At 45.2% G+C, this 12,183-nt stretch overlaps 1 protein-coding gene across 11 annotated transcripts in view; it reads right to left on the reverse strand.

Moving 5' to 3' along the window:
• Positions 1-12,183, reverse strand: part of TTC7B (tetratricopeptide repeat domain 7B) — a 297,044-nt gene that overhangs the window by 203,319 nt on the left and 81,542 nt on the right. For all 11 annotated transcript variants that reach the window (XR_010137010.1, XM_054530407.2, XM_063715700.1 and 8 more), the window contains exon 5: positions 4,654-4,775. Coding sequence is in view for 10 of the 11 variants with exons in the window: in XM_054530407.2 (XP_054386382.1) it covers positions 4,654-4,775 (122 nt within the window). In the remaining variant the exon portion in view is untranslated. The remainder of the gene's footprint in view (positions 1-4,653; positions 4,776-12,183) is intronic.

The raw sequence follows: 12,183 nt of genomic DNA on the forward strand, positions 1-12,183 counted from the left end.
CTAAGTCTAGGTTACACTGAGCAGGGCTAAACAATTGCAAAGAGATCATATGGGAAGATTGAAAGCTTTTTAAAGTCGATGCATAGTGGTGATGAGTGATCTATTTGTTTGATTATAAAAACAGATGTCCAAAAGCCCTTCCATACCACTTTATTCCCTGGCTTGGCTGCAAGTACCTGAGGGGGATCCCAAGGTCTGAACCAGCCTTGCCTGACTTCCTGCTTTCTGAGTCAAGGCCTCCCATGCAGCACTCGGTGATGTAACCTAGAAAATGGTACAACCCCATGGGTGCATCTCCCAGCTGACAGTCATTTGCCTTTTGCATCAATTTATCTCCACTCCACCTGAATTAAAATCAATTCAAAGCCAGTGAAAACACACTACAATCTGTTTTGCTTACCCAGGACACCTGACACAGCTAACAAGAAGCAAGGTTACTTTAAATGTGCTTTGCTACCCTTTGTTTACAAAAGATGGGTAAATATTCCTAAAGCAACCTGCAGTAACTAATTGGCATCCCAGCTGGGCACGGCGGCACATGCCTATAATCCCAACACTTTGGGAGGGCAAGGCAGGAGGATCACTTGAGCCCAGGAGTTCAAGGCTGCAGTGAGCTAGGATCGTACCACTGCATTGCAGCCTGGGCTACAGAATAAGACCTTGACTCTATAAAGAAGTAAAAATCCAAAATTGATTGACATGCCCAAATCAAGCTTCTCTGGCAATTCTGGCGGCAATGACTCAAGTAGGGAGTAACATTATCTTCTCAGAAGGCCGAGGGGAACCCGAGGGTGAGGCCGTTTCTCTGCTGCTAGCTGGGTTGCGAAATGAATACCCAGTGCTACCGCAGTCAGACCAGTCAGTCCCACCTATTTTCTCTGAAAGTATTAGAATGTTATCTAAGCTCATGGTTATGCATTTTGAGCAGCACTACCTTAAGCCAGTGCCACTGTAAAGAAATGCCCTGCCTCCAAGCCCTGGTAATGTCCGGCTCAGTCATCTACTTCTCCACAAACTCCCACTTCAACCAGGATGTGACCTTAATCTGGTCCCACTTTCAGCTGGTAAGTCAGCCAGGCATCGTCACTATTGGAAGTCACAATTTACCTCCTGCTGTTTGCCTGCCACCCCACGAGGTGCTTCTATGTGCATATTTTTATTTGCTCCTCACTACTGCTCTACGAGGTGACTGATATTCACCTTATTACACAGATAAAGAACCTGAGACTCAGAGGAAGAAAGGGCTGGTTCCAAACCCAGCACCTGAGCTGCCCTCGCACAAGCGCTTGCTTTGGCGAGGCGACTTAGAGCCCTCAGAGGTGGCAATCCCAGCCCTCTGAGGCTACTGTTCTGCTTTCACCCTCTGCAGAGCCTCAACAAGATGTTTTTTCAGCCTTAACAGGCTTGTTGCTGCCACCCAGAGGGATAAGAGAAATAGATGTGAAATGGATCTGGGTACATGCCAAGTCGGACCACGCCCAGAGACTCGGGACTGGGAGGCGGAGGAAGTTACCGGCCTGGATGACAACTAGCTGTTCTCTCCTGCCTCATAAGGAAAGAGGGAGCCCAGGAAGAGAGGAACTAGGAAGGAGGGGAAGGAAAAGACATGAAGGAGAAGAAAAAGAGGGGTGGAAGAGGGAAGAGGAGGAGCCAGAAAGGGAGGCCGGGGGAGAAGGGAGAGGAGAAAGAGATCCTTTGTGACACGCTGTAGGTGCTTTGAGACACGAGGGAAAGCCTTAGGAGAAATCACCAAACCAACAGAGGCTGGGAACTGTCTGTGGGCGATGTCCTGTCCTGGGGGTCAAGTGCTCCCTCACAGAGGGAGGGTGATGGACAGTCAATCCCTCCCATCAACTCCCTCCACACCGAGCCGCAGCACTTCCCACATAGTGGCACAGTGGTGAAAGGACTGGAGCCCAAGGAACTGTGTGACCTGCAGCAAGGCACATCCCCTGTGAGTCTAAATTTTTCTAAGCAATAGGGGCAATACTGCTCACATTGTCCACAGCAGGGGCAATACTGCTCACACTGCCCACTGCACACGGTGGAGGGGCAACGCTGTGAGGACCAGTGACCCATGAAGGACAAGTGTTTAAGCCAAACTTAAAAGCAGCCCTTGGATCTAACACATCAGAAGGGGCCTAGGAACTGGTGCTGGCATCAGGTTTTCTGAAAGAGATGCCCAAGTCCACCAGTTCAGCAGTGACTTCTGGAAAAGATGGGAGAGTTCTAGAAGAATCAGATTCAAGACTATAATTCAGTGAGTCCTCAGGAACGACAACTAAAAAGCTAAGTATACATTTAAGTATATTTCCAAAGAAAAACATTGTGTTTCATCAATTCCATCTCTTATTGCCAAAATCTAGTGTATTTTCCTCCTACTGAAAATCAGTCAATCCTGTCCATTATATCCTTCCAGATACACAGAAGAAAACTGCAGAAGAGCCAAAGGAGTGAGACAGCTGGGATCAAGTACATCACAAGGAAGTGTGAGAAGCTGCTGGTGCTTAGGGACAGCAGTTACCTCCATTCTGTCCCCGCTTGCTGTAGGCATCCACTGACAAATGAGCCCTGGCTGTGGCCCTCGGGTCCTGCGTAGCCCACTGGTATGGGTCAAGCAGCCCTGACAGCACTTGGCATGTTCAAAACCTCCCATTGCTTTTTCTCCTTGGTCCACATTCTGCGGCCCCCAAACCAGCCCTCACCTCCACCTCCTAAAAGTAATTCCTCACTACTAGCCTTGAGCTAGTTGCACCAGCAGGGACTGCACCTAGCAGGGACCTTTGAGAGTACCTGGCCCAGGGCTGGGCGTGGTGGCTCACACCTGTAATCCCAACACTTTGGGAGGCCGAGGCAGGCAGATCCCTTGAGCTCAGGAGTTTAAGATCAGCCTGGGCAACATAGCAAGACCCCGTCTCAAAAAAAAAAAAAAAAAAGAGTGAGAGTACCTGGCCCAATCCCATCACTGGTCTTTAGAGCCCAGAGAGAAGAGCAAGAGGACAAGAAAAGAGAAAAAGCTTCAAAGTTAAGCAGTCCCTTAAGGCTACATCAATAGGCATTTCCTTGAACTCGAGAAAAGTAAAATAAAATCAGAAATGAGTCAGTAAGCAATCCATGGCATGTAATCCATCACCTAGTGCAAACCTCTACATTATTATTTTTTAGTTGGATTCCAGTGGGCAGCCAGTGTCTCAGGGCCCAGTAGTCTTCCTTTCTCCCCAAGGAACAGGCTTCAAAGATGAAAATAAACTATCCAACCCACTCTTATTAATCTCACACAAAACATTTTCAACTGAATGTATGGATATGGCACCCCTGGGACCCCCAGGGGGATTAATTCCCGGGTCTGGACCTCCATATTAACACATACAGACACAGGTTAGAGAGAAGGAGGGCAAGGGCCGGAAGCTCCTCTGTAATGACCACCATTTATCGTGAAAAGGGAAAAGAAACATCACTAGAAAAATATTCCATGTTCCCTCCCTTCTCCTTCTATTTATAACAGCAAAGAAAACAGAACTTCATCTTAGCTTAGGGGATGTGCGCCATTGCTCAAATGATCTCCATCAGTGGCAGATGAGATCGAATGCAAGAGCATCTTTGTGCCAAGGCCACTGAGCTGCTGCAAACCTTGGGGTGTGTGTCATGGCCTTTTGTGGGCCATGTGGAGCTCAGCCAGAGGCCTCTGGACCAAAGCAGGCCTTCTCTCACAAGCAGTTTAATAGGACTTGAAAAATAGGCATTTATTTTCAACTAATGGGAAATGGATGCATGCGGCTCTGGGCCACAGGCAGATGAAATCCCAATTTCATGAGCTACACCCCAAGGTTTGAAGCTCTTAAAAATGAAGAGGGAGCAACTCCATTGTTCATTTTTCCAGAGGCTGGGGCTTGGGTCCCCTCTGCCATTCAAAGCACTACTGGACTACTCTAGAGGAGGGGAACAGGCCTCTAGGGGCCTCCCATGCAAAGCCTACGGGGGTGCTACAGAGGAACCAGATACCTACGGTTGGTCTTCATGCACATCTGTCCTGCAGCACAATGTCAAAACAAGGGATAACTGAAGAGATTTGGAACAGAGTCGGCACATTTCTCACAAGAGCAACACAAAAAGGAAAACAAACATCAAATGCATTCGAGAGCTGTCCCTCCCATTCATGTCCTTCAACCTTTCTTAAAAGCCTTTTCAAAGCCACACTCACTTTCATAAAAACTGGCTGAGATTTGGCAAATCCAATTCCCTGAATGATCAGCCACTGAAAGGGTGATGCTCCTGTGTGCCAGGATTTCCAATTCATTAACTTTTTCCTTAACAAATGGGGAGGCTGGTGCAGAGCCATTCATGGAGGGAGGGTATGGGAAGGCGTGGCTCCCATCAGGCCCACCCCACTGGTCTTGAGGCTGTGTACTTGTGACTCGGGTTCCCTCCCTCCCTTCTCCCACCTTCACATCTCATGGGAAAGCAAGGGAGCCAGGTAGAGAAGAGACAAAAACAGCCAACGTTCATTCTTTTAAAAAAAAAAAAAAAAAAAGTTCCAATGGTAGTTCATATTTAAAATTCCTTTATTATAATAACTAAACTGGAGACAGCATTGTTAAAGCTTTCTGCTTTCCTTCTTTAGGAAGTGGATTTAAAAAAATGAAGAAGGCTTACCCATTTTTGAAATAGAGGACATGGGCTCTCTGAAGTCCTGTTTCTAGGAAAAAACCTAGTTCTTGATCGTGGGGAGCAGGGCCAGGCTTAGGGCTTCTGTTTTGAATATTAGAAAGTATTACCTAGAAGGGGAGAAAATTGGAAAACTAATCAGATGCACATCCAAGCCTACTTCCTTCAAACCCTATCTCTAAATGTACTGCTCAACCTAAAAAACCAACTTCCTCAGGCAAATATCAGTGCAGAGGCACAGGTGTAGAAGTGCAAGCATTAGAAAAGCAGACAGAATGGTTCTACTAGACAGGAAGCAACCAGCAATCCAGGGGCACACAGGGCCCTCCTGGTACTGAGAGCTGAGGAGTCGGGGGTGCTGATGAGCAGGTGGTGCCGTAAGAAGCACTAGAGGCAGAGAGGCCCTGCTGAATGCCAGGATACTGACAGGAAGGCTGAGGGACACAGAAGTGGGTCCTAGCAAAGGGCGGAAATACTTGTGATCCGCCAATGGCCGAGGTCACTCACAAGCAGACTGCAGCTGCAGCCCTGCATGTGCTTGATGAGCTCCAAGATGAGCTGATGAGTGCTGTGATCCGCACTAGCCCTGGAATCAACCAGAAAAAGGCAGACTCACCAGGCTCCAGAGCTGAGGGACATTGCAGCTTTGCAACCTGGTGAGGTTGGGCTGCGTGGCAGTCCTCTATTCTCAAGGGGAGAGCTGAGCAAAACACCCTCTCTCCCCAAACTTGACTTCTTAGCTTATCAACAGATAATGGGGTTTTTAAAGGTTTAATTTTTTAGCCCTGCACGAAAGACTGCCAACTAATCAGGAGGAAGACTTGCAAGTTGGGTTGGGTATACTAAAGCATAAACATGTAACTGCTACTCTTTTTTTTTTTTTTTGAGACGGAGTCTTGCTCTGTCGCCCAGGCTGGAGTGCAGTGGCACAATCTCAGCTCACTGCAAGCTCCGCCTCCCGGGTTCACGCCATTCTCCTGCCTCAGCCTCCCAAGTAGCTGGGACTACAGGTGCCCGCCACCACGCCCGGCTAATTTTTTTTTTTGTATTTTTAGTACAGATGGGGTTTCACCTTGTTAGCCAGGATGGTCTTGATCTCCTCACCTCGTGATCTGCCTGCCTTGGCCTCCCAAAGTGCTGGGATTACAGGCATGAGCCATTGCACCCGGCCTGCTACTACTCTCTTTAAATTCACAAGTCAAAGCATTTCTCAGAGGAAAGCCTACTTGTGGCTCACATAAAAACCAATGTTCTCCAAACATGCTGTCCACATTTGCTGAAAGTCAGCAGCAATTCAAAAGACCCAGTTGTTTGCCAAACCCCAAACATCCTAGAGGTCTTGAAACCTTAGTCTCCAAACAGAGTGGAAGTAATTACTAGCTCCCTAACCTGCAAGCTTTGGGGAAAAGAAAGGTAGAAGGTACATGATAAACAAGACATTGAGGAATGAAACCCAGGTGGGCAACCCTTGCCTGTGAACTGGATCCCAGCATCTTATAGAAATTGCCCAGCTCCGTCCTGACTTAGCCCTCAGCTCTGCACCCCTGACTCTCTGGGAGTTCCTCCTCTCTGGGAACCTCATTTCCACCCACTACAGGCTCCTCCCCCACTCATCCATCAAGTGCCAGAGATGCATGCGGCGCCATCGGAGCCACACTCCTTTCTCTCTTAGGTCTCTTGAGATGACCGCATCCATCCCCAAGAGCTTCAAAATCATCAGTATGCTGCCAACGCCCAGATTTATAGCTGTAGTCAAGATTTTCTCTGTGAATTTCCAACTCACATATCCAACTGCTGCACTTGAAGGTCCAGCATGGAAACTTTTAAAAATCATCCTTCATTTGCTTTTCAGCATAGTTTTAATTTTGACATGCCATGATTATTTTAAAGCAAAAAATTCAGTATAGCACAAAAAAGAAAATAAAAAAAAATCACCTCACAATTCCATCACACAAAAATAACCACAGTTAACATTTATTGAACGACAATCCAGATATCTTTGTGGACACATGTATCAAGCAGAGAAAGATAAAAATCATTTTACAAAAAAAAAATGAGATCATGTTATATATGCTAGTTTTAAATTTAAATCATTATATTTAATTTAGTTAAATTTAACAGAAGGAACTAAAGTGTAACCAAAGTTACACTTTAGAAAGTTTGTCCCTCCTAATTATTTCTCAACTATGTCTGTGACTATCCATTTCTACTACCATTACCTCATCCGAGCTGCCAGGACTTCCTGTTAGATTTCTATAACAGCCTCCTGAATGGAGTCTCCATGTCCTCTCTTGCTTCCCTATTTCCCTCACTCTCTATAAGCAGCCTGAATAATTTCTGTCACCCAAGCTGGAGGGCAGTGGCATGATCATGGCTCCCTGCAGCCTCAACCTCGCAGGTTCAAACGATCCTCCCACATCAGCCTCCCAAGTAGTTGGGACTGCAGATGTGTGCCACCATACTCGGCTAATTTTTGTATTTTTTGTAGAGATGAGGTTTCACCATGCTGCCCAGGCTGGTCTTGAACTCCTGAGCTCAAGCAATCCAACTGCCTCGGCCTGCCAAACTGCTGGGATTACAGGCATCAGCCACTGCGCTTGGCTCCTGAAAAATTTTTTATAATCCCATCTGGATAATGTTGCTCTTAGGCTCTTTTTCCTCTTTCTCATCTCTCAGATATCAGCTTGCTTCTGCTTCTTGCTTCCTCCAAAGGGCCTTTTCTAACAACCAGCATAAAGAAAGTCTGCCCTATTCACCTGCCCACAGCATCCTTTCCTATTCCTTCATTGCATTTGCCATTGTTATTTCTTCACTTGATTCCTGGCTGTCTCTCTCCACTGTGCTACAAATTCCACAAAGCCAGAGGCCACGCCTATTTTACTTACCCAGTGTCTAGTGCAGGATAAGCATTCAATATACATAGTAAATGAATAAACTTTCAAGGCCAATCATGAATGCAGAGAAAAGGCAACAGCAAAGTAACCCACTGTGTCTTAGGCACCATGTGGGTACATGGCTATCTCATGTAATCCTCCACAAAAACCCACCGAGATACACACCATTATCCTCTCTTTACCAGAGGGGAAGCGGAGACTGCTCCACCGAGTGAGGTGCCCGAATCATGTGGCTTGAGAGCGGTGGAGCTGGTGCAGAAACCCAGGTCCCCCTGACTCCACAGCCCGGCTCCTTCCCCTTCATCCGTGTCTGCTTGCAGAGCAAAGTCCAAAACACAAGGGCAGCCAGGAGGTGGCTTAAGGTTATAAATGGGAGAATGGGAAAGACGCAAGAGAAGCCTCGGAGGGACTAGCATAGCTCAGGGCTTACCCTGAAGTCTAAGCATCTTGAACTTAATCCCTTCCTCACAAAGAGCCTCCAACACATGGGCCTGGGCAGAAGCATTGTTTGGCAGTGCTGAAGCCACCACTTGTTCTGTGGATAAACACTTCCAGTGAGGAGACTGCCAACAAGCGTCCTTAACAAGCGCAGCTGGCTCTGGCAGAAGCAAGTACCCAATGACCGAGGAAGCACGGGGGAAGGGGCCGAAGATTTTAGTCAAAAGACTGAGGCGCAAGGTCTGGTTCTGACACTGCTCACCCACCATTCGCGGACTTAGGACAACACCTCTGACCTCACAGACCTTCACTGCCCTCATCTATATAATGGGGATAATAATACCTACCTCACAAGGTTGGTTTGAATTGCAAATGAGAAACTTCATGAGCAAATATTATACATTATTATACAAATATTATAATCCTTAATGGAGCTACATTAACTGCAGGAACAAATATTATACATTATTGTACAAATAGTATAATCCTTAATGGAGCTATATTAAAGAGTTACCTTTAAGTAGAAACAAAATAAAAATCTTTATTTCTTAACATCGTTTTATAAATTATGGCAATAAGGCATGAGAGATATAAGATGGAAAATATTAGAAAGGAGGAAACAGGCCAGGCGTGGTGGCTCATGCTTGTAATCCCAGCACTATGGGAGGCTGAGGTGGGTGGATTGTTCGAGCTCAGGAGTTCAAGACCAGCCTGGCCAACATGGCAAAACCCTGTCTCTACTAAAAATACAAAAACTTAGCCAGGTGTGGTGGCGTGTGCCTGTCGACCCAGCTACACAGTAGGCTGAGGCATGAGAATTGCTTGAACCTGGGAGGCAGAGAGTGCAGTGAGCCAAGATTGCGCCACTGCACACCAGCCTGAGTGACAGAGCGAGACTCTGTCTCCCCCCCAAAAAAAAAAGAAAGGAGGAAATGACAAAAATCATTCCACCGCATAGATCCATAGGCTGCAATGAGCTATGATCACTATCATTCTTTGAAAAACATCAACTCTGTTTCTACAGAACACTTCAATATTATGGACAATAACCACCATCCTTGCCATCCTTGACACTGCTATCCTTGTCAGCCTTCAAGATGCTGCTCAGGCGTCATCTCTTCCAGGAGACATCCCTGAACTCCCACACTGGCCCAAGGTCTTTTCTGGAGCTCTCAGAGTTCTCTAAGAATTCCCACCACAGCACTCCTCCTGGCTAAGGACCTGTGTCCTCATGAGCTTCTTTCTAAATCTTTATTTTATTATTTATTTATTTATTTATTTATTTATTTTGGAGATGGAGTTTCTGTCGCCCAGGCTAGAGTACAGTGGCGCGATCTCGGCTCACTGCAAACTCTGCCTCCCAGGTTCAAGTGATTCTCCTGCCTCAGCCTCCCGAGTAGCGGGGATTACAGGCATGCGCCACCATGCCCAGCTAATTTTTATATTTTTAGTATAGACGAGATTTCACCATGTTGGCCAGGCTAGTCTTGAACTCCTGACCTCAGGTGATCCACCTGCCTCGGCCTCCCAAAGTGCTAGGATTACAGGCGTGAACCACTTAAGGGCAGGCTCTGTGACATACCCATTCTAGTGCCCCTGCAGTCAAACAGTATCCAGAACATGGAAGGCACTCAATACATGACTGTGCAAGTGAATTCAAACATCACAGGCATATTTATATGTTAAAATATAATTTCAAAAATGATCTAGGCCAGGCACAGTGGCTCACGCCTGTAATCCCAACACTTTGAGAGGCCAAGAAAGGTGGATTCCTTGAGACCAGGAGTTTGAGACCAGTCTGGGCAACATGGTGAGACCCTGGTCTCTACAAAAATGTTAAAAATTAGCCAGGTGTGGTGGTGTGTAGCTGTAGTCCATACTACTGGGGAGGCTGAGGCGGGAGGATTGCTTAAGTCCAAGAGCTTGAGGTTGCAGTGAGCTATGATCACACCACTGCACTCCAGCCTGGGTGACAGAGTGAGACCTTTTCTCAAAAAAAAAAAAAAAAAAAAAAAAAAAAGATCCTATTCATAAAGCAATAAAAATAGAAAAGATCTGAGAATAAAACCACCTACTGGCCAGGTGCAGTGGCTCACGCCTGTAATCTCAGCACTTTGGAAGGCCAAGGTGGGTGGATCACTTGAGGTCAAGAGTTCGAGACCAGCCTGGGCAACACAGCGAAACCTCATCACTTTTTTAAAATATCTTTTTTTAAAAAACCTACTAAAGTCTATAGAACAAAAAATCTTGACAAAATAGGAAGACGGTCAGAGATGACAGGAGACTAAATATAATTCTCCAAATTAATGTATGGAATTAAAAATTCAACCAAATCCCAAAAGGATTTTTCTTGAACTCAACAAAATTATTCTAAAATTTATCTGAAAGTATTAGAATGAGATAAGAACAAAGGATAATCTGAAAAATAAAAGTAATGAGTAGTTACTAATCAGTTAAATGTTAAAACCTATCATAAAGAAGTGCCTATTAAACAGTGTCATGTTGGTACAACACAGATTAGTGCAACAAAATTAAAAAGCCAGAATTTTATTGAATGACTAAAAATATACGACAGAAAATATGAAAAGGAAAGATCATCTTAAAGTAGCACTGAAATTTGGGAATTTGGGAAATTTTAATTGGGAAAAATTAATTTACAGCTATATACCACAATGAACCCCAACTACATTTGGAAATTAAAAGTTTTTTGTATGTTTGTTTTTGTTTGTTTTTAAAGGTTTCTCTGTACATAGTGAAAAAATTTTTGTTTTCTGTTTTTCAAAAAAGGGGGAGGAGGCTGGGTGCAGTGCCTGTAATCACAGCACTTTGGGAGGCCAAGGCGGGTGAATCACGTGGTCAGGAGTTCGAGAGCAGCCTGGCCAACATGGTGAAACCCTGTCTCTACTAAAAATACAAAAAATTAACTGGGCGTAGTGGTGGGCACCTGTAATCCCAGCTACTTAGGAGGCTGAGGCAGGAGAATCACTTGAACCCAGGAGGCGGAGGTTGCCGTGAGCCGAGATCACTCCACTGCCCTCTAGCCCTGGCAACAGAGTGAGACTCCGTCTCAGAAAAAAAAGGGGGCGCGGGTAGAAAATGGGGCCAGGCTTGGTGGCTCATGCATGTAATCACAGTACTTTAGGAGACTAAGGCAGGAGGATCACTTGAAGCCAGGAGTTCAAGACTAGCCTGGGCAACAAAGTGAGAACCTGTCTCTACAAAAAATTTAAAAATAGGCCGGGCACAGTGGCATGCAGCTGTAGTCCCAGCTAACTGGGAGGCTGGGGCAGGAGGGACAGGAGGATCTCTTGAGTCCAGGAGTTTGAGGGTGCAGCGAGCTATGATCACGCCACTACGCTCCAGCCTGAGCTGAGCAACAGAGCAAGACCGTGTCTCAAAGTATATATATATACACACACATACATATATATGGAAAATGGTTGAAAGTTATCAAATCCTAGGGAAGTTTATTCCAACATTCAAGCTTTAAAAACAGTAAAATAAAATATAATTAAAAAGATAATCAGATTCAACTATATACAGATTCAAAATTTACGAGCAACTTAAACATGGAAAATTACTGGTTAGGAAAATATTCAGAGCAAATACGATAAAGAGTTAACATACTTATGACATAGTTTATTCAAACTGTAAGAAAACAACACTTCCAAAAATTAGACAAAAAGGATAAGCAGACAAAAAAGGGTTAAACATAAAGTTACCACATGACCCAGAAATTCCACTGGTAAATATACTCAAGAAAACTGAAAACATGTCTACACAGGAACCTGCACACAAATATTTATAGCAGCATCATTCACAATAGCCAAAAAGTAAAAGCAACCCAAATGCATATCAATTGGTGAATGCATAAATACCATGTAGCACATATCCACACAATGGCACAATTATTTAACAATGTAAAGAAACAAAGTACTGATATATGCTACTACATGAATGAATTTTCAGAACATGATGTTATGCCAAAGAAGCCAGCCATAAAAGATCATATATTGTATGATTCTATTTCTTTTTTTCTTTTTTTTTTTTGAGATGGAGTCTCGCTCTGTCGCCCAGGCTGGAGTGCAGTGGCACAATCTCAGCTCACTGCAACCTCCACCTCCCGGTTCAAGCAATTTTCCTGCCTCAGCCTCAGCCTCCCAAGTAGCTGGGACTACAGGCGCAC

Source organism: Pongo abelii, chromosome 15 (assembly GCF_028885655.2).
Source record: "Pongo abelii isolate AG06213 chromosome 15, NHGRI_mPonAbe1-v2.0_pri, whole genome shotgun sequence".
In the NCBI taxonomy this organism is placed as follows: domain Eukaryota; kingdom Metazoa; phylum Chordata; class Mammalia; order Primates; family Hominidae; genus Pongo; species Pongo abelii.